The sequence below is a fragment of the Carcharhinus amblyrhynchos genome, chromosome 20 (genome assembly GCF_965287045.1).
Source record: "Carcharhinus amblyrhynchos chromosome 20, sCarAmb.v2.hapA, whole genome shotgun sequence".
NCBI lineage: Eukaryota > Metazoa > Chordata > Chondrichthyes > Carcharhiniformes > Carcharhinidae > Carcharhinus > Carcharhinus amblyrhynchos.
The window spans coordinates 7931683-7954697 of record NC_137343.1 but is presented as its reverse complement, the minus strand read 5'-3'; the positions used below and the strand labels follow the sequence as shown (position 1 = coordinate 7954697).

General features: G+C 41.4%; 1 protein-coding gene across 2 annotated transcripts in view; it reads right to left on the bottom strand.

Annotated features, from left to right (window-relative positions):
- txnrd2.2 (thioredoxin reductase 2, tandem duplicate 2) overlaps positions 1–23015 on the bottom strand; it is a 95346-nt gene that overhangs the window by 67798 nt on the left and 4533 nt on the right. For both annotated transcript variants that reach the window (XM_080208053.1, XM_080208054.1), the window contains exons 3-8: positions 19243–19299; positions 16672–16816; positions 5517–5591; positions 5318–5396; positions 3102–3164; positions 1535–1602 (exon numbers count right to left, since the gene is read on the bottom strand). In XM_080208053.1, coding sequence (XP_080064179.1) covers positions 1535–1602; positions 3102–3164; positions 5318–5396; positions 5517–5591; positions 16672–16816; positions 19243–19299 — 487 coding nt within the window. The remainder of the gene's footprint in view (positions 1–1534; positions 1603–3101; positions 3165–5317; positions 5397–5516; positions 5592–16671; positions 16817–19242; positions 19300–23015) is intronic.

Here is a 23015-nt window from a genome sequence, read left to right as displayed (position 1 = left end):
AAATTAAACTTAAACTTAAAACTATACCTCATTTTTAACACAAACTAATACAAATATGAATTTTAAATTTTCTCTGTTTCCAGTAATTCAGTAAAAAGTCTGACAACACCAGGTTTTAGTCCAACCTATTTATTTGATAATATACTCACAAGCTTTCGAGAGGACTGCCTCTTCGTCAGGTGAATGGAGAGTTCTGGCCTCAGACAGAGCATATAAAGCACAGACAGTTTAGAGATTACTAGAGGCCAGAACTCTCCATTCACCTGACGAAGAGGCAGTCCCCTCGAAAGCTTGTGAGTATATTATCAAATAAATAGGTTGGACTAAAACCTGGTGTTGTCAGACTTTTTACTGTGTTTACGCCAGTCCAACGCCGGCATACCCACATCATGTCCAGTAATTCAGCCAAGGCACTTTTAGCATTTGTAGATTCAGAAAATCAGAAAGATTTTGTGGACTTTGAAATGAGCTACAAGTGATCCATTTTCTGGCCCCTTGTCAAAAAGACTGAATAATGTTATCCGTTTGACAATTTGTTTGAGCGGCACAGGGGCACAATAGTTAGCACTGCTGCCTCTCAGCGCCAGGAATTCAGATTCGATTCCCAGCTTGGGCCCCTGTCTGTGTGGAGTTTGCACGTTCTCCCCATGTCTGCGTGGGTTTCCTCCCACAGCCTGAAAGACGTGCAGATTAGGCGGATTGACACAAACAGACACCAAAGTGCAGCTACTAGGGGAATTTCACAGTTATTTCATTGCAGTGTTAACGTAAGCCTTACTTGTGACTAATAAATAAACTTTTAATCTTAATAATTTAATCAGAAGTTTTACGACAGTTCATCATCATAAGGCACATCATAATCAGCTTGTTAGTTAAAAGCAGGTGACATGAATATTTTTAAGACAAGGGGTTACTGTTCATCCTATTTTTTAAAAACAGGAAGCCAATAATCATTAAATACTACACTGTGCATCCTACAAATCAAAACATAGCAGCTTTCCGCTTCCAGTAGATTGGCTAGCAAGCAAAATCAGCATAGTATTGTGAAAGGGAAATCGTGTTTAACCAATTTACTGGAGTTCAAGTAACAAGTGCTGTGGATAAAGGCAAACTGGTGGATGTACTGTACTAAGATTTTCAGAACGTATTTGATAAAGTGCATCACAAAAGCTCATGGTCTGGGCGTGGATAGAAGATTGGTTAACTAACAAGAAACAGAGTGGGCATACATGGGCTATTTTACGGTTGGTAAAATGTAAAGAGTGGCGTGCCACAGAAACCAATTCTGGGGCCTCAATGTTTGACAATTTATAGAAATAATCTGGATAAAGGGGCCGAAATTATGATTGCTGAAGTTGCTGATGGCGCAAAGAAAGGAGAGGGGGGAGCAAAACTTACAGGTTGTGGGTGCTCCCACGAATCTGCGGCCTGTGTCCTTCTAAGGTGACAGAGGTTGCAAGTTTGGAATATTTTATATCAACCTCTGCTTTCTTCGCAATATTTGAAAGTTCAACTGAATGGATTATTTACTCACGTTTTTCCAGGTGAATCTCGGAGCCAAAAAATATCATCACTGGAAATGCCGAGTTCAGCCCCTGGAACCTTTGGAAACAAAAGGAGCATTTTACACAATTTATAGACAAAATAAATATTGCTTCAATGAGTTGTTATAACAGACAATGACAACAAAAATATTATTTTCAATTTAATTAGTAAGATGTTAACAGGAATATTTTTGTAAATGAATTGATTTTCAACCAAGTGCAACTTTCAATTAATCGCGCAAATGTGAAGCAAAGTAATAGAGTCGCAGGAATGACCCGTCTCTGCTAATCCTAGCCAAAATGTTTGCTGAAAGCACTTCAATTCTCCTCATTGCTCCTGGATTAAACTCAGGATAAAATCAAGCCAGAATTTCTCTTCCTGAGAGCTACCTGTAACCCGACTGAAAAGTGAGTGCGAAATGGAATTAGACAACTGTGGAACTGCAAGTGAGTGGAGTTTTTTTTATATATGCAATGCAGGTGTCATTTTGATTTGAATATCATAATGGAAAAATTACCATAATCATTGCAACTTATCCCTGATCATTGTTACTGATTTGACTATACTTCAGTATCTCAAAACTTAACAAAACTGAGAAAACATTGTTCTTTTTACCAATATGAAGAAACGCACCCACTTTTACAGAGTTTGTCAGTTGCTTCTACAAACTCAGCAAGATATTCAATGACTGAACATAACAAGAATTTTTGTAACTTTTTATTACTTGGAATGAAGTAGAAGATTTTATACAGTGATTAGGGTTAGTGTAAATTGAATAGCACATCATCAATCTAAAGCCCTAGGGATAACTTTATTTTGTGTTATCTGGGCGAGTTACTGGGAAATTGAATCATCTTTAAGAACATGGTTGTTCTGATATCAATCATTGCCACGTGCTACAGACTATACTCAGACACAGGATCAAACAACGTGCATCACTCAACCTCAAAGTTGACAGTCTCACTCAAACACTATAAGGATGGACAGTGTGTGAAGAAAGAAGTAGTAAATTACACACAGGGATGTAAAATGTGTTGCGCTAAGGTTGGTAATTAGGTTCATGAAAATTAAAAAATTAAACTTGAGAAAAGATGCATGTTTTCCCCTTCCTCGGTTCTCCCGTGTACTGTTCCCAGCAAAGAGGTTTAGCGTATAACTTATTACCAGGCCTGACAAAACCAAAACCACACAGAAGCAAAATACTGCAGTTTCTTGAAACTGGAAATAGAAACAGAACATGCTAGAAATACTCAGTAGGTATGGCAACATCTGTGCAGCGATAAAAACATCGTTCCAATGAAATGTTACTGACCAGAATCTATGAAGCTACATGGCGTCCAATAACAGCACAATGCTATGCTGCATTGAGATTTTTCCTCCATCAGAGAGGCACCCAGTTTATATTCTGAGCCTCGTAGGAGCTGAAATTGCTGATTTTGCACATGTGGGATTGCAGCCTTAAGTGCCGATCTACTGTAAGATTCTAGACCCGAAATGTATGGGAAGTTCCAGCAAATTATGTATTACAGACTGGACAAGAGACAATTGAAACTTACATCTAAGGGATACTTCGGCCTGCCTCCAGTTGCGATCACAATGTTTTCAGCAGTTAGAATGGTCTGAAATTAGAATGCATGTTATTCAAAGTTAAAATTACTTGTGTAACAAATTTGGTGAAGTTGGCAAGAGATGCAATGTAGGTCACTGGAACAATTCTGTAACCTGCTACAACAGAAATGTCCAACTATGTCTTGCAAGGGGCACCATTTTTCAATCGCCAGGGCCAGTCACACTTTGACCTGCAAGGGGATGTGGTGCGGGACAGATGCTGATGTTGCAGGGTGCAAGGAATCTGAAGGAACACTCAGGCGGTTGCTGAAGGGATCATAAGAGTGGGAATTATTTCTGACTGAAGGAATTTCTGTGACGAACCCCCCCGCTCTGTTCCACATTCCCCAGTCAGGGGAGATATATTCTCTGTACCTATCCCCCAACACAACTTCCATTCAAAACATACTGATCACAGGCAATAAGCAGACACACTACATCAGAGACGGATCTGATATCAAAGAAGCTGCTCACAAAGGCCTCACTATCTCAGTAGTGTACATTTCCCATTTTCCAAGGCTAGTTTCAGTCTGCTGTCATGTCAAGGGGATTTCCACGTGCCCAGGGAGTAAGATACATTGACTATAGTTAATTTCTAATTACAATTACAGAGAACGAAATAAATATTTGATACACAAGGGATAATGGAGGAGGACATATCATAAACGTTTAAAATAAATTGAAAATAAGTGATGTTTTTATTATAGTGGAGTGTCGTGGCACAGTGTTTAGCACTGCTGCCTCACAGCACCAGCGACGTGGGTTCAATTTTGGCCTTGGGTGAATGTGTGGAGTTTGCACATTCTCCCCATGTCTGTGTGGGTTTCCTCCAGGTGCTCTGGTTTCCTCCCACACTCCAAAGATGTGGCCTGGCCATGCTAAATTGCCCCTTAGTGTCAGAGGGACTAAGTAGGGTAAATGCATGGGGTTATGGGAACAGGCCCTGGGTGGGATTGTGGTTGGTGCAGACTCAATGGGCCAAATGGCCTCTTTCTGCACCGTAGGGATTCTATGATGCTATGAGCTTTCAGTAAACACTTAAAAGCTGGACACAAACAAGTTATTAAAATGCTTGCTGCAAATCACGTAACCTTTAATATCTGATCTAGATACAGTATCAAATCTCAGGCATAAGGATATTCACAACCATCTGGGGAATTCACACATATCTTTGAACGGACCAACCCGAAAGGACTATGAAATTTTCATACTGCCTGACTCCCGGTTTCATTCTGAACGAAAAGGGAAGATTGGAACTCACTTGGTGGCAGATGGAAGTGAATAACATCGATAACCATAATGCATCATGACAACCTTCCCTGTCCAGGTGAAGCTGGGTGAATTTCAGAGGTGTGCACTCACAACAATGGATGTGAAATCAACATAAACAACCCCCCCTAATTTAGAAAAGGATTTAAACTTGTGAAAAGGCACATGCGGCAGCCATGTTTGTCTACTTTTAGAAATTAGCTAAGAGCTATTTGCGGTCAGGAGACCAGGCCATGAACTAGCCCCACGATAATTAACAGCAATACCCTGAAACTGGAAAATCCCACCAGGGAGAAGGATGCCCCTGCCAAACCTGTTGCCTGAGAACCAAGCTCAATCTCCTCACTAGCTACTGCAGGAAACATCACAACTCGCTGTGAATACTCTGCTTTCCAAGAAATATTCTGGGATACAAACTGGCCTCGCATACACTTGCTAGCACCACCAAAAAAACCCCAAGAAATATACTTCTTTGCTCAGTAATAATATTAACCTTGGGGGCGGAAGCAGGAGAATCATTTCTGTAATTTTACAGAAAATACTCTTATTCTCTCTCTCTTGCCCATAGCATAATTAACACTGAGAAATTCCCTTCGCCCCACAGTCTGGCGCCTGTTCGGACCAATGCACCTAACCAGCATGTTTTTCAGACTGTGGGAGGAAACCCACGCAGACACAGGGAAAACGTGCAAACTCTACACAGATAGTGACCCAAGCTGGGAATCGAACCTGGGTCCCTGGCGTTGTGAGGCAGCAGTGCTAACCACTGTGCCACCGTGAAAATTCTCAATCAACTGCATATAAAACACAATCTGCCCCCCACTTATCACTAAGTATTTTTAAAAGTGTCTAAACTGGTGCTGTAAATATTGAACTACCACTGCAAAAGCCTCACCTTTTCACCTTGCTTCGATTCCCCTTGAACAGTATGTTTGTCTAGAAAAACACCTTTGAGATTCATGTATTTCACGTTCCTGTTAAGGATAAGGAGAGGTTACACGTTCTGTTTTGGAAATTAAATTTCGGAAGAAAAATACTGAATTTGCAGTGCTAGTGCCAATCAGAAACCGCCAACTGGCGTAGCTTATACTCACTTATCCTGAAGTTGAACTAGATGTCCCCAGTTTAAGGACTTCACATGGCTTTGAACAGCATTGGCCATGGTACCCCTAAAGAGGAAATGAAGCCACGAGCAATGATCATCCAAACAAATGGCAAGTAGTCACAGTAACCTGAATCTGGAAATCCGTAACTAAAGCAAATACTGGAAATACTCAGGAGGCCAGACAGCAACTGCAGAGAGGGAAATTCCAAACTCTGGAATCAGGAGTGGCATTCTTCAATTTAAATCACCAATAATGAAACTGTACCATCAATAAAACATCACTTAAGGGTTTGTTCTTAAATTGAAAGCATCAGTGACAGTGCCCTGTCAGGCCGCCATTGACACTTTCGAGCAAACCCTGGGTGAACCTGCTCAATCTACGCAGCCTGATTCTAATTCATATACAGGAACAATACGAAGCTAAGTACACCAAGCTTGTGTCAGTGCCCTAAGGTGTTTCGAATCACACACCACAAACATACAGCTGGTATAATACAGCAGAGAACTGTAAGGTGATGGAACAATAAATGCCAAACAGTGATACAGTGAATGCCTGCAAAGACTTGCATTTTATAAAACCTCAGAACGTCCAAGAATATTTTCCATCCAATAAAGTGCTTTTGAAATGCAGTTACTGGTGTAATGTAGGAAATGGTGCAAGCTCCCACAAACAGCATTGATCGAATCATATATTTTCAATGATGCTGATTGGAATTGAAATATTGGACACAATATCAGACAGAACTCTTCTATACCTCTTCAAAACTGCACCATGGAATTTTTACGTGCACCTGAGGCATCGGACACTACGTTTATCCAGAAGATTTACATGCAGATCATCATGGGATGTGAATATCAAGGCCAACATTTATTGCTCATCACTAACAGCCCTTCAGAAGTTAGTGGTGAGCTCCCTTCTTGAACTGCTACAGCTCTCAAGTGCTGTTAGGAAGACAGTTCGAGAATTTTAACCGAGCAATTTCATTGCCGTGCATATTGTTAAAGAGAGAATAATATGGTAGGCTTGAGAGCCTCTTTCCCTTGGCTGGAGATTCTAGAATTAGAGGTCATTGTCTCAGAGTAAAGGGTCTGCCATTTAGGACAAAGATGGAGTGAGATTGCCTCAAAGTGCTGTGAATCCTTGGAATTCTCCACTCCAGAGGGCAGGGGATGTTCATTGAAGAGTATACGCAAGACTGAGATTGATAGATTTTGGGCAGTAAGGTAATCAAGGGATGGGTGATGGGGAGGAGTGATGTTGTGATACAAATTCTGTCACAATTTTATTGAACTGACATGTGATAGTGGCTATAATAGTAAGTAAAGGATCAGGACACAGATGTGGTCATTAACTGAAAGCTGTTTGTCAACTGTTTATGCACAAGGATGTACCTCAAAAGCACCCAAATGGAAATGGTAACATTTGTGTTGGACAAGCTGAGTGGATGAAAGGGTCTTTTAGTGTCCCATCATTGTCCACATATTTGCTTCTAGACAAGAGAAGACTCCTTTTCCTTCCAATCCCAACCAACCCTGATCTTCATCCCAGTTAACTGTGGCAGGTTCACAGCAAAACCAGTTACAATTCTGCAAATGAACCTGAGGTGTGGTCAGGAATAGGTTTCTCACAACTTTATCCTTTTGCAGATTGGCTTATCACCAGTCTCAAGAAGCTGATGGAGTGAAGTCTATCTGTGATAAAGCAAACTGCATGTTGGTTGTGTAGGGAGCGGCTAAATGAAACAGCTTATCCAATTTTCTTTCATAATTTATGTTGTCTGTTTTCTTGGGGATGAGTTTAACATATAATTAATTTCTAAAATGGTACAAGGCTCCTTTAAGTATCTTTCTAATCTCCAGAGTCCCCATTAGTCAGTAAAATAAAAGCAAAAGACTGTGGACGCTGGAAATCAGAATTAAAAACAGAAAGGGCTCGATAAATTCAGCAGGTCTGTGAAGCATCTGTGAAGAGATAAAGAAGTTCAACAGTCATTTTCAGCCTGAAACATTAATTTTGTTTTCTCACTTCACAGATGCTGCCAAACTGGTTGCATTTCTCCAGCACTCTCTGCTCTTATTCCTCTTTTGCAGGCTCTTGCATCCTATTTTAGGTCTCTACCTGCAAAAGTATAAAGAACAGAATTCCATGAACTGATGATTATAACTTATTATGTGCCTGAGGATAGAGAGCCATAAATCACTTGCTGTTTTGTGTTTGCTTGATGCGAATGCCTTGCTGAAGCAACCTGACAGCTATATATTTATTACATGTCAGTGGAAGAGCAGGCAGATTAGAATGACTTCCTCATCACAAAGCAGAGGTGTGCGTGAGGCAACACATATTGCAGACTTGCTAATAGGTTCAGGGGAAATTATCAAATCAACAGTGTTTGATTTTTTCAAGTCTAACTGGCGCGTCACTTTCCAAATGTACCTTCAGGTGCCTGATGAGATCATCACACAAACTCAATAAGTTATGGATTAACTTATTTCCAATTCATGTCTTTAGAAGCAAAACTGCATTAGAAAGTAAACAAACCAGTTGTAACTTTTTGTTTTTGCTGCAAGTCTGTGCAAACGACCAAAATTAGAGTTTGCTTTTCAGTCTTTAAATCTTACAGTCCATTCTTCTAAAAACGAAATGCAATGATTATTCTCAGATTTTTGGGCATCAATTATTATAGAGATCTGTTGACATTAATGGGTCAAACCATCCCACAGGCTAGTTACATTACATGGTTTCAGGGGGCATGGTGTCACAGGGGTTAACACTGCTGCCTCACAGCACCAGGGTAGATTCCTGGCTTGGGTCACTGTGTGTGGAATCTGCACGTTCTCCCAGTGTCTGCATGGGTTTCCTCCAGGTGCTCCGGTTTCCTCCCACAATCTGAAAGAGTTGCTGGTTAAGTGCATTGACCCGAATAGGCGTCGGAGTGTGGCGACTAGGAGAATTTCACAGTAACTTCATTGCAGTGTTAATGTCAGCCTCATTTTTGACTAATAAATAAACTTTACTTTTTAGTTTACTTTAGTTCTGTCAATGGAAAGCAATTTTCACTTTCTGGTGATTGAAATGGTGTACTGCAATCTTACAAGCTAGCCAGACAAAATTCTGACATGTCAAGACCATCACCATGGGGAGGTTGTCTCACAGAACATTACAACCACAGGTGCAACCGATGAACAACTTAAAATCTGTCTTTTACATTTTTTTAAGATATCAGTGAAGAATTGTTCCATGGCTGATTACATTAAAAATATAACCTGCAATTAAATCTGTTGTGGAAACTTATTTACACTCAGGAATTGCATGCACAGAATTCTAATTTTCCTAGCAGCTTCTACCCTACTGTCATCAGACTTTTGAATGGACTTACCTCGCACTAAGTTGATCTTTTCTACACCCTAGCTACCATTGTAACATTACATTCTGCACACTCTCCTTTCCTACTCTATGGTATGCTTTGTCTGTATAGCCCACAAGAAACAATACTTTTCACTGTATGTTAACAAATGTGACAATAATAAATCAAATCTGGGAAAGCAACTGAAAGCATAAAATAAAAACAGAAAATGCTGGAAATACACAGCCAGTTTGTCAGCATCTACGGGGAAAGATCTGAAACATTAAACTGGAGATCATAACTCTGTTTTCCACTCCACAGATTGATTTCTCCATGCCAACACTATAGTTAAGAAAGCCCACCAACCCCTCTGCTTTCTCAGAAGACTAAGAAAATTCAACATGTCAGTACAACTCTCACCAACTTTTACAGATACACCATGGAAAGCATTCTTTCTGGTTGTATCACAGCTTGGTATGGCTCCTGCTCTACCCAAGACCACAAGGAACTACAAAAAATCGTGAACATAGCCCATCACACAAACCAGCCTCCCATCCATTGACTGTCTACACTTCCCACTGTTTCAGCAAAGCAGCCAACATAATTAAGGACTCCACGCACTGCGGACATTCTCTCTTCCATCTTCTTCCGTTGGGAAAAAGATACAAAAGGCTGAGGTCACGGGCCTCAGCTTCTTCCCTGCTACTGTCAGACATTTGAATGTACTTACCTCGCATTAAGTTGATCTTTCTCTACACCCCAGCTATGACTGTAACACTATATTCTGCACTCCTTTCTTTCTTTCCTTGTGAACGGTACGTTTTGTCGGTATAGCGCACAAGAAAGAATAATTTTCACTGTATGCTAATATGTGATAATAATAAATCAAATCAAAACATATGCTGCCCAACCTGCTGAGTATTTCCAGCATTTTCTGGTTCTATTTTGATTTCCAGCATCCAAAATATTTTGCTTTTGCAGTCAGGAGCATAACTCTGGTCCACAGTTCTTCATCGTTCTACCTGGGTACTGGTCTCAAACTAATACATGAAATACAGGAGTGTAATTGGAGGAGTTGCTGCATCACAGCTGGATTCACATTTACCTCAAGTCTGATGCTTAAACCACCTCTAGACCCAACTTTTGTTTCTTCCATCGCAATTTACTTTTGCCTTCCATTATCACCCTTCATCTCTCCTGCTTTCTACCCTATCACAAATCTTCCAATTTGGTTCTGCCTCCTCTTCTCCCATTCCCTGAAGTTGCATTTGGAATCAGAGCAGGGGAGATCTCCGTGTGTCCTGGCACGGTGGTTAGCACTGCTGCCTCACAGTGCCAGGGACCCAGGTTCAATTCCAGCTTCGAGTCACTGTCTGTGTGGAGTCTGCACATTCTCCCCATATCTGCATGGGTTTCCTGTGGGTGCTCCGCTTTCCTCCCACAGTCCAAAGATGCGCGGGTTAGGTTGATTGGCCATGCTAAATTGCCTCTTAGTGTCATGGGGATTAGCAGAGTAAATATGTGGGGTTACGGGAATAAGGCCTGGGTGGGATGGTGGTCAGTACAGAATCAATGGGCCAAATGGCCTCCTTCTGTTCTGTAAGGATTCTATAATTATTTATTCATGAGAAGAAAACAGCAGATAAGCTGGTCAATACCACTCTGCTGTTTTGGAAGTTTGCTGTGCATAAATTAGTTGCTACGTTTCCTGTATAACAGCAGTGACTACACTTTAGAAAGTACTCTGCTGGCTACAAAGTGTTTCAGGAGGCCCTGTGGTTATGAAAGGTGCAACATAAATAAGCTTTTTTTTGCCTCGTGTTTCTAACACTTCCAGCGTATTTTTCAGATTCCCAGTTTTTGCGGTATTTTGCCAGCTGTTGAATTATGATTATTATTACCATTCAAAATTGCTGTGGATACATTTTCTCGAACCTAGTGTAGGCAGACCCACACTCCTGATGACCTTCCACCCTGGATTTATGCAAATAATAATCTGGGATGGCTGGGTTTGGGGTTAATAATGAACTGTTAACAAGTAGTGTAATTGAAATAGGATAAATGACCACCGCATGCACTTGGGTCATAATGCACAAATAAGGTTCCTTATTTGTCAGGCTCCAGACTAAAAGTAAGGTTCAAGAAAAATAACACTAGCACAGGAACATGTTAAAAAAGATAGATGAAGCACACTGCATCACACTTGGGCCACAGAATCTGCTGCAAAACATCTGGATTTTCCCTGGAAAATTACACTTTCAATTTGTTCTATCGATGCACGAATTATATGCAAAAATGAGCAAGATGTTTCACTTATCCTACCAGATGGCATGTAACATTCACACCTCACAAACGTCAGGCTATATCTCCAACAAGAAAGAATGATCTCAACAGCCGAAAGCCCCAGTTCCTGACTCCCGAAAGGCTGTCCACCAAGTCAGCAGTGTGACAGAATACTCCTCACTTGCATGGATGAGTGCAACTCCATCAACACTGAAGAACCATCCAGCTCTAAGCAGTGCTGCTTGATTGGTATCCCATTCACCAACGCCTATTCACTCCCTTCACCACTGGTGTACAGTGGCAGTAGTGTGTACTGTTCACAAGATGCACTACAGCACCTTCCCAGCCTACTTTGACAATGGCTTTCAAACCTGAAATTTCACCACTTGTAAGGGCAGCAGGTACATGGGAACACCACTAACTGCAAGCTCCCTTCCAAGCCACTCATCATCCTGACTTGGAACTACACCACAGTTCCAAGTCAAAAACCTGGAACTCCTCCTGCACTCCCAGCACTGTGGGTATACCTAAACCTGATGGACTACAGTGGATCGAAAAGGCAGCTCACCACAACTTTTTCAAGGATAATGCGAGCTTTGCCAGCAATGCTCATATCCCAGGAAAACATAAAATAATCTGCACAGCAAACCAGAATACATGGCTCGGATTATATACCCCTTTTCACCCTGTTGTACAAATGAGACAAAAATGATTATATGGTGCCAACCATTTCAAGCTAAGTTCAGAAATTTCTTCACTCAAATGATTGTGAAACTCCAGAATTCCCCACTGCAGAGAGCAGTGGATGCTCAGTTGCTGAATAAGTATACTCAAAATGGGATTGACAGAATTCTGGATATTAAGGCAACAAAGTGATATAGGGATAATGCAGGAAGGCGGAATTGAGGTAGACTATCAGCTATGATCTTGTTGAATGTTGGACTAGGCTCAAAGGGCCAAATACCCTCCTCCAGCTCCTAAATTAATAATTCAAGGGTAAAGTTCCTAATCATACAACAGTGCCAATCAAAAAAGGCATTAAGCAGAACAGATACTGCCTAGCAGGTCATAGTCATAGCGGTTTACAGCATAGGAACAGGCTCTTAGGTCCAAATTGTCCATGCCACCCAATTTTTAACCATTAAGCTAGTCCCAATTGCCTGCATTTGGCCCATATCCCTCTATATAAAAGACAAAATTGTACCTGCCTCTACTATCACCTCTGGCAGCTCATTCCAGACACTCACTAATCCTCTGTGAAAAAATTGTCCCACTGGACCCTTTTATATCTCTCCCCTCAAACCTATGTCCCCTAATTTTAGACTCCCCTACCTTTGAGAAAAGATATTGACTATCTAGCTGATCTATGCCCCTCATTATTTTAAAGACCTCTAAAATCACCCCTAAGTTTCCTACACTCCAGAGAAAAAGTCCCAGTCTATTCAGCCTCTCCTTATAACTCAAACCATCAAGTCCCAGTAGCATCCTAGTAAATCTTTTCTGCACTCTCTAGTTTAATAATATCCTTTCTATAATAGGATCAGAACTGTACACAGTATTCCAACTATGGCCTTACCAATGTCTTGTACAAACTTCAACAAGACATCCCAACACTTGTGTTCAATGCTCTAATCAATGAAACCAAGCATGCCGAATGCCGCCTTCACCACTCTGTCCACCTGTGACTCCACTTTCAAGGAGCTATGAGCCTGTACCCCTAGGTCTCTTTGTTCTATAAGTCTCCACAATGCCCTATTAACCAAGTCAGTCCTGCCCTGGTTCGATCTACCAAAATGCATCACCTCGTATTTATTTAAATTAAATTCCATCTGCTATTCATCAGCCCCTTGGCCCAATTGATCAAGATCCCATTGCAATCCTAGATAACCTTCTTTACTGTCCACTATGTCACTAATCTTGCATATCATCTGCAAACTTACAAACCATGTCTCCTAAATTCTCATCCAAATCATTATTTTAAATGGCAAATTACAGTGGACCCAGCACCAATCCCTGAGACACACCACTGATCACAGGCCTCCAGTTTGAAAAACAACCTCTACAACCACACGGTCTCTACCATCAAGCAATTTTTACATCCAATTGACTACCTCACCCTGGATCCCGTGAGATTTAACCTTACGCAACAACCTACTCTGTCAAAGGCCTTGCCAAAGTCCAAGTAGATAATGTCAACTACACTGCCTTCATCTACCTTCTCGGTTACCCCTTCAAAAAACTCAATCAAATTCATGAGTCATGATTTTCCACTCACAAAGCCATGCTGACTGTCCGTAATCTGTCCTTGCCTCTCTAAATGCCTGTGGATCCTGTCGCTCAGAATACCTTCTAACAACTTACCCACTACAGATGTTGCCAGGCTTTTCCCTGCAGTCCTTCTTAAACAAAGGTACAACATTTGCCACCCTCCAGTCTTCAGGCAAATTATCTGTGGCTGTTGATAATTCAAATATTTCTGCTACAGGACCCTCAATTTCCTCCCTAGCCTCCACAATGTCCTAAGATACATTTCATCAGGTCCTGGGGATTCATCTGCCTTGATGTGCTTTAAGACTTCCAGCACCTCCACCTCTGTAATATGTACACTTCTCAAAACATCACTATTATTTCTCCAAGTTCTCTAACATCTATGTCTTTCTCAACAGTAAATACTGATGAGAAATATTCGTTTAGGATGTCACCCATCTGATGTGGATCTGTATAGGTGACCTTTTTGATCCTCAAGAGGCCCTATTCTCTTCCTAGTTACACTTTTGCCCTTTATGTATTTGTAGAAACTCTTTGGATTTTCCTTTGTCTCATCTGCCAAAGTAATTTTGTGTCCCCCTTTTCCCACCTGATTTCTCTCTAACTCAACTCCAACATCCTCTGCACTCTTCAAGGGATCTATTTAATCCCAGCTGCCTAAGCACGTCATGTGCCTCCTCCTTCTTCTTGACCAGGGCCTCAATATCCCAAGTCATCCACGGTTCCCTACTTCTACCAGCCTTGCCTTTCACCCTAAAAGAAATGTGCTTACCCTGTACCCTGGTTAACACACTTTTGAAAGCCTCCCACTTGTCAGATGATCACTGATATCATCTTCACCCAGGTGTAACCAATGATCTCTGATAGAGGCAAAGTTAACTGTTGTAATCCAACAGAGCTGGTCAGCACCAATATTGGTGCTCATCTTTGGTACTTATTAAGCAAACCATCCAGTCAGTGCTAGCAGGTCTCTCTGAAATGACCTCACTTCATTAATCAAGACAGGTATTTTCTCTGATACAAAGAAACTCCCAGGAACCCAAGGAGACATTTTTGTATTTTTTAAACAATCCTATCAGCTACAATTTACAACAAATAAACTTGAAAACGTAATGCCCTTTAATGCTACTACAGTACTTCATATTGATGTCACTTCAGTTCCCTTACATAATCAGGTCAAGAAGCTATTAAAACACATTGTCCCACCCCACTCTCACAAATTAAACAACAGAAATAGAAGTAAAGGATGCCAAGGATAATCATAATTCTCTATAATTAATTTTGTTTTTAATGGATCTACCAGTGAAACATCTTCATTAAAACACGTCACGACCAGTAGTTTACGCTAACCACAGAAGTTCCTATTTATCTGTCAGTGTAAAACATCAATTCCATTCCTCTTATACATACCGTACAACAAATCACCAACTTTTCAATGGCAGCATTCCAACTGCGCCAGATGCAGAGAAAGGAGAAACTATTGCTTGCACAAAGAGAAAACACTTTGAGTTATGAAGTACCAATGATGCTTAAATTGCTTGCATTAACTTATGGTTGCCATGACAGCAAAAGGTCATGCAGATCAGATGACCTCAGGTTCCAGTGTGCCATGGTAGCTGATCTGGGGTCATGGCGGATATACTACAATTGGTTAAGCATCTCAGAACCAGGCAAAGGAGAAGGCAACCAGGATTCACAATGCTAACTTCTATCCAATGACTCACAAGTGTGCATATGTAGTTGAGGGAGAGATTCCGGTTTAACAGTGGAAGTGGTCAGTCAAAATGGCTGGTTAGGCTGAGAGGGGAGCTGATTGTGATGCATCAAATTATGGGGGGCAAAGACAGGCTATAGGAAGAAACTTTTCCCCTTATAAAGGGGTCAATAGCAGGGAGCATAAGAAAAGGCTTTTCTCCCGGATACTGGCGGGACCGGCTGAAAGAGGTGGAAACCCTCACAACATTTAGATGAGTACATGAAACGCAAAACACATACATGGCTATGGACCAAATGCTGGAAAGTGGGATTAGAATAGATAGGTGCTTGATTGCCAGCACAGACATGAGGGGCCAAAAGGCCTCTTTCTGTGCTGTAAAATTCTCACCCTAAAGCACAAAAACTTAGCACAACTGCTGAAGGATGGACACTTGGGTGGGCGGCCACTGAATGAACTACTGCCCATGTTACTGTACGTCAGAGAGAGACTGGGAACAAAGGGAGATGAAGAGAAATAAAAGGAATCAATTGCGTGTTTTTAACTGAAAATTTCAGAAAAATACAAAACAAAATTTCTAAACGATTTAGAGAGAGATTAATGTGCTGGCCCCACTAACGCAAAAAATCAATTTAAAGAAACATCAGCACTCTTCACAACTAATGAATTATTTTTAAAGTCACTGTTGTAATATACTTAAAATGGGCGGCCAAGTTACACACAGCAAAATCCCACAAAAAATAAATTAGATGACCAATTAATCTGTTCAAGATCACGTTGGCCGAGGGGAGGAGCATCGGCCGAGGGGATAGAACTCCCTGTTTATAAAATACTGCAGATATTGAAAATCTGAAATAAAAAACAGATAATGCTGGAAAATCTCAGCAGGTCCAGCAGTATCTGCGCAGAGAAACAGAGTTAACGTTTCAAATCCGTACAACTCTTCTTCAGAGCCCTGACCTACCTGTCCTCCTTTGATTAATGCCACAGGATCTTTTGTTCCCCTCTGAACTACTGGATATCTCATCGAAAGATGACATCATAAGCAATGCAGCACACCCACCGTACTGCAGTGAAATGTCCATTAAATCGTGAATTCATGTCTTTGATGGTGATAGATCTCTCAAAATCCTCTGACTTTGCAATAAGAATTCTGCCAACTGTGGCATTCTGCCACTTGCTGACTTTAAATGTAAGGAGGCGAACTGTGCTTCTATGTCCCTGATTCTCCACATCATTCCCTGCTGAACAGGAGGGAGAAAGCAACCACTCTCAGGTTCACGTCGATATGCCTGAGCAGTTTATACCATGGAAATGCAAGCAACCTTCTTGGGTGGGTTGCCTGTTGATTCTTCCATTCACTTGCTCTGGGTAAAGATTAATTGTACTCCTCTCATTATGATTTACTGTACAGTATGTATAATCTATCCTCCTGGAATAAATGCCTCTCCACTTCTCAAGGCCTCCAAATGTGATACACAACATAATAAAATGACCAAACAATGAATTGCATTTTCTTAAAATGTTGAACGTACCAGTCATGGTGTACAGGCAAGGATATATCCCAACCATAATTCTTGGCATCTTTAATGGCACCTCCCAGCAGGGCTGCATGGTGCATTAGCTTTTTGGGAATACAGCCTACATTGACACAAGTACCACCAAGACCCCATCTCGTGCCTAGAAGACAGCAAACAATGATGTAAGTTGCACACTTTCTTGCAACAAAACACACGCCACATTCCCAAGTTTAAAAAAAAATACGAGGTTGAATGAAGTGAAAAAAACTTGTTATTGCAATGTTTCTCCTGCCCTCAGGACACCCCTCATGAGATCTTTTACACCAATCTACACAGGCAGACAAGGCCTCAACCAAACTTCTCATCCAAATGTGGCACCTCCAACAGTGCAGCACTCCGCGGTATTAAAACATCTCAGGGACTGGGCTTGCACCCACAACTCAATAAGAAGCAAGAGCACTCTCAAGTAACTGAAACTGATCCCAAGTTTGTACTTTGAACACAAATTCAAATTGATGAATGATTCACAGGTTTATGTTAAAGCAAATAAGGCATTGTTCTCTTGTCTTTGTCCTGGTTGTACCAGGAGATCTGCTGTCAAGCTCATCTGTTTCGTATTATCCTCAAACATCCACTGTAGCTCGTCCATAACCGCTCAGTGATGTCCATCATCCAGCTATGCCTCGGTCAACTCATTTGGTGCCCTCCACTTTCCCCTCAAGAAGAGGCTTCTGAAGCTTTTCAGCTCTGATCAAATGGCCAAAATATCGACATTTTCTTGTCTGAATCTCACTTTTTAGAATTTCTTTTGCTCTTGCAATCTGTCTTATGGTTTATGTATGGAATTTAGGCATACATCTTAGCATTAAAAGTCTCTATTTTCTGATTTTTTTAAAAAAATAAATCTTTCCTTGAGCCCTTCTTCATCTGACCCCAAACCGCTGCCATGACCAAGGGATAGTCAAGTGTTTCAGAAGCTGTAATTCCTGTCTACCTGTTTTAGTAATGCAACAGGTAGGAATATAAAATGGCTTCATACAGAAACTCTTAAAAGAACAAGTTAAATGTCAGCAGAAATCAGGTCACATTCAACAGGGAGGTGGAAGGTGCCGCCTTCACGGTGGAGCTGAAGGAGAAGCTGCAGTTGAGGTAGGGTAACAAAGGCAGGAGTGGCAAGACCATGGAGCTCAGTCCTGAGTTGCAACCAGAGGCACAAGGATGCATTTAGAGTCCCATTTACAAATTGCTTTTGTTCCAAGAAAATCTCAACCCTTCACTGAGTTCTAACCTTTGCACAACTCTAGATGGTAGTGTTGGGGATTAACAGACAGATCAGGCCTCTCTGGGATTGGAAAGTCAGGACATGTTTTGTGGTCAGGTTCACATGTGGCCACCAAGTCAAAGCCTGCCAAGAGGCTGCAGTGGACTCAGCTCCACCTGGGGAGCAGACAGTCAAGGCCTGCTGGACAAACAATCTACCACTCAACATGTTGGTACAACCGGCTTTGTTATTTCCATAGAGGAGAAGAATATTACATATGAGACTTTAAGGAAAGACTTTGGGCTCGGAACCCAATAAACGTAATGTCATTTCAGTCTCTCATATTAGTGTTCCAAATTACTGTGCATCTAAGGGAACGTCAACCAATTTTACCATGTGTCCACCTGAGGAATGGTGACTTGGGCAAGGCAGAGGACAGCTACTGGCAACTATAGTTTGGGCACTGGTGGAGCTGAAACCAGCATGAGTCACTGTCTGGAGCAGAAAGGAGGTCAAGACAAACTGTTTGTCCAATATAAATCATTAAATTGTAAACATTACACCTTGCCTAAATATACATTCACTATTTGTGATTGCATAAGTGGGGAGGAGATTTACAATGATATCATCAGGTATGAAGAACTCTAACTGTGAAGAAAGGTTGGATAAATTGGGGTTGTTTTCTCTGGAACAGAGGCGGCTGTGGGATGGTCTAATTGAGGGGTGCGGAAGGGGTCAATAATCTAAGGGTAGAATTCTGAAATAATTGGTGGAAGATTGAAGGGGAGTTGAGAGTTTTTTTTCCCCCCACCAGAGGTGGGTCAGGTCTGGAACCACCTGAAAGAGTGGGAGACGAAAAAAACCCTTATCACATTTAAAAACACACTTGGTTGTGCACTTAGCGTGGAAACAGGACTACAGCTCAAGGACGAGGGTGGATTAAGTTGGATTATTCTTTCTCAGGTGGCACAGGCAAGATGGGCTGAACAGCCTACTTCTATGTTAAGCATCAGGTCACAAACTCTAGTCTGATGAAGTCGTGGCTTTCACCCAAAATACGTCCTACATCAATAAATCAGTAAAATTAAAACTAAAGTATGTACCAGCTCTCTTCAGCAGGATAGGATCAGAGTGACTTCTGTGGCAATTTTTTATTATTGATCGAAGACGATAGTAGAGGTTAAGTCTCATCGATGCAGTGACAAAACTCAAATTCTAGCCCTATTCCAAGCTAAACGTCAGAAATTCAAGGACAGAGAGGTACACGTCACCAACCCCAGCTTTAAGCAGGTTGAGTATTTTAACACAGGAATCTATTTTCTTACCTTTAGGTGATGGCACCACATAATCTAATACCGCTATTTTTCTGTCATATTGGGCAGCTGTAGGGAAGTATATACAAACAGCAATTAGACTGAAGATCCATTTCACACAACAGCCAAACAACGATTAGAATATAATAGTGCTTACACATTAAATGGTAACGGAAAATTGCACCACCTTCTGCGTTGCACTCGCGGACCAACTTGTTTGTAAAGACATATTGGAAAAGGATGCCCGACTGTCCTCTTAGTCTGGGGACAGTGAGCAGCACAAGGGAGAGCACAGAAGGATTGACACAGAGTGCTTAAGAAAGGGGGGGGAGAATTTTGTATCCTGATGCATACTTGTCAAATTTAATTTGGTAAACTAACCAAATATCAAATTAGTAGTATTCCTTCTCAGCATGCTGGGCCAAGAAAGGCAATTAAATATTCACCCTTTAGCTTCCTATCTGTTGCAAATCAAGTCTTCTACCTAGTGGTTTAACAAAGAATCCTGGTCCCTTTTGTGGGTTAGATGATTCAGTTATTTGCTGATTAACCAAAATCAGAATCCCAATCTGCAGAACTGGTGATAAGACCCGAGTTCAGTAACAAGGCAGAAGGTTCAAAATCATAAAGCAGCTCTGTCTGCTTAATGGTGATGGTGTGACTTGAGGGTATCAGTTGAACAAGTCTGATCCAGCACACAGCTTCACTTTCCTCAAAGACTACACTTTATTCATAAAATTTTGCAGAAGTATATGATATAATTATCTGAACTGGAGAGTGCAATATTGTTCAGTTTCTTACAATATATTACGTGACAGCCTGAGCTTTTTAATCCATTGCACCCACACTAACTCTCCGAAAGAGCCACCCACTTGCTCCTGTGCCCACGTTCTTTCCTTACATTCTTTATCCACAGAGTTGTTAGAATGTGAAACTTACTATCATAGGAAGTAATGGAGAAAAACAGTACAGATTTATTTAAGGGACAGCTGGATAAACAGGAGAACACATAGGAACTGAACATTCAGGATACTCAGTATTTAGGACAGACACAAAGGAAAAAGACAGGGTTGCATTGCTGGTTAAAGAGGAAATTAACACAATAATGAGGAAGGACGTTAGTTCTGAAAATGTGCAATCTGTGAGGGTAGAGCTGAAAAACATCAAGGGGCAAAAAATGTTAGTGGGGGGTTATACATAGATCCCCAAACTGTAATGGTGCTGTTGGGAATGGCAGTAAACATGAAATTAGAGATATATGCAATTAAGGAACATCTGTAAGTATGGATGGCTTTAATCTGCATATAGACTGGGCAAATCAAATTAGTAGCAATATCCTAGAGGAGGAATTCCTGGAGCGTGTTTGGGATGATTTTCTGGACCAATGAGTTGAGGAACCAAATAGAGAACAGGCTATCCTAGACTGGGTATTGTGTAATGAGAAAGGAATAATCGGCAAACTGCTTGTGAGACCCTTGGGGATGATGGAGAGTGATGTAGTTGATTCTGAGTCTAGGGTCCTGAATCTAAATAAAGAAAACTGCAACGGTGTGAGGTGCGAGTTGACTCTGATGGATTGAGGAACGTTAATTAAAAGGATGACAACGGATAAGCAATGGCAAACATTCGAAAAGCGCTTGGGTTAACGGCAACATCTGTCCATTCCTGTCTGGCGCAAAAGAAAAGGGAAAAGTGGCCAAACCTTGTTTTACAAGGGAAATTAGAGATAGTATTAGATCCAAGAAGCATAAATTGGCCAGTAAAAAAATAACAGCCAACCTGAGGATTGGGGGCAGTTTAGAATTCAGTAAAGGAGGGCAAAGGGATTGATTAAGAAGGGGAAAATAGAGTACAGGAATAAGTTTGTGGGGAACATAAAAACTGACTGCAAAAGCATCTATAGGTATGTGAAGACAAATATAGGTTTTCTACAGTCAGAAACAGGGCAATTTATAATGGGGAACAAAGAAAGGGCTGACCAATTAAATAAATACTTTGGCTCTATCTTCACAAAGGAGGACAAGTAACATACCAGAAATGTGAAACGCAGGAGTTAGTGAATGGGAGGAACCGAAGGAAATCAGTTTTAGTAGAGAAATGGTGTTAGGGAAACTGATGGGATTGAATGCCAATAAATCCCCAGAACCTGACAGTCTACACCCCAGAGGACTGAAGGAAATGGCTCAAGAAATAGTGGATGCATTGGTGGCCATCTTGCAAGACTCAATAGACTCTGGAACAGTGTAGCGAATGTAATCCCACTATTTAAAAAGGGAGGTAGAAGGAAACAGGCAATTATAGACCAGTCTAACGTTGGTAGTGGGGGAAATTCTAAAAGTCCATTCTAAAGAATTAATAGCAGAGGACATGGAAAACAGTAGCAGGGTCGGACAGAGTCAGCATGGATTTACAAAAGGAAAATCATGCTTGACAAATCTGCTGGAATTCTCCAGAGATATAACTAGCAGATTTGGCGATGGGAAATCAGTGGATGTGACTCATTTGGACTTTCACAAGACTTTTGACAAAGTCCCACGTAAGAGATTAGCGGGTAAAATTAAAGTGCATGGGATTGGGAGAGATGTATTGAGATGGATAGAAAACTAGTTGGCAGACAGGAAACAGAATGGGAATAAATGGGTCTTTTACCAAATGGCAGGCAGTGGATAGTGGGGTACCACAGGGATCAGTGCTTGGAAATCAGCTATTCACAAAGTATATTAATGATTTTGATGAGTGAACTAAATGTAGTATTTCCAAAATGTAGACGACAAAGCTGGGAGGAGCACTGTGAGAAGGATGCAGAGATACTTCAGGATAATTTGGACAAGCTGAGTGAGTGGGCAAATGCATGGCAGATGTAGTATGATGTGGATAAATGTGACATTATCCACTATGGTAGCAAAAACAGGAAAGCAGATTATCCAAATGGCTTTAAATTGAGAGAATGGAATATGCAATGAAACCTGGGTGACCTTGCACGTCAATCGCTGAAAGCTTGCATGCAGGTGCAGCAGGCAAATGGTATATTGGCCTTGATAACAAGGGGATTCAAGGGTAATTATACATGGCCTTGATAAGGAAACACCTGCAATATCATGTGCAGTTTTGGTTTCCTTATCTGAGGAAGGATATTCTTGCTATGGAGGGAGCGCAGACTGATGTATGACAAGAGGTTGAGTTGTTAGGAATATATTCTCTGGAGTTTAGAAGGGTGAGAGGGTGAGTAAGTAATCTTGTAGAGACCTATAAAATTTGAACAGCACTAGACAGGGCAGATGCAAGAAGAATGTTCCCAATGGTGGAGGAGACCTGAACCAGGGGGTCACAGTCTGAGGATAGGGGGTTAACTATTTAGGATTGAAATAAGGAGAAAGGTCTTCACCTAGAGGGTAGTAAGCCTGTGGAATTTGCTACCACAGCAAGCAGTTGAGGCCAAAACATTGTGTGTTTCCAAGAAGGAGTTAGATTTAACTCTTGGGGTTAAAGTCATCAAGGATATGGGGGTAAAGTGGGAACGGGTTACTGAGCTGGATGATCAGCGATGATCATAACGAGTGGTGGAGCAGGCTTAAAGAGCTAAATTGGAGCAGCATGGTGGCATAGGTTAGCACCGCTGCCTCACTGTGCCAGGGACCTGGGTTCGATTCCTGGTCTGGGTCACTGTCAGAATGGAGTTTGTATGTTCTCCCTGTGTCTGCATGGGTTTCCTCCGGGCGCTCTGGTTTCCTCCCATGTTCCAAAAATGTGCAAGTTAAGTGGATTGGCCATGCTAAATTGCTCCT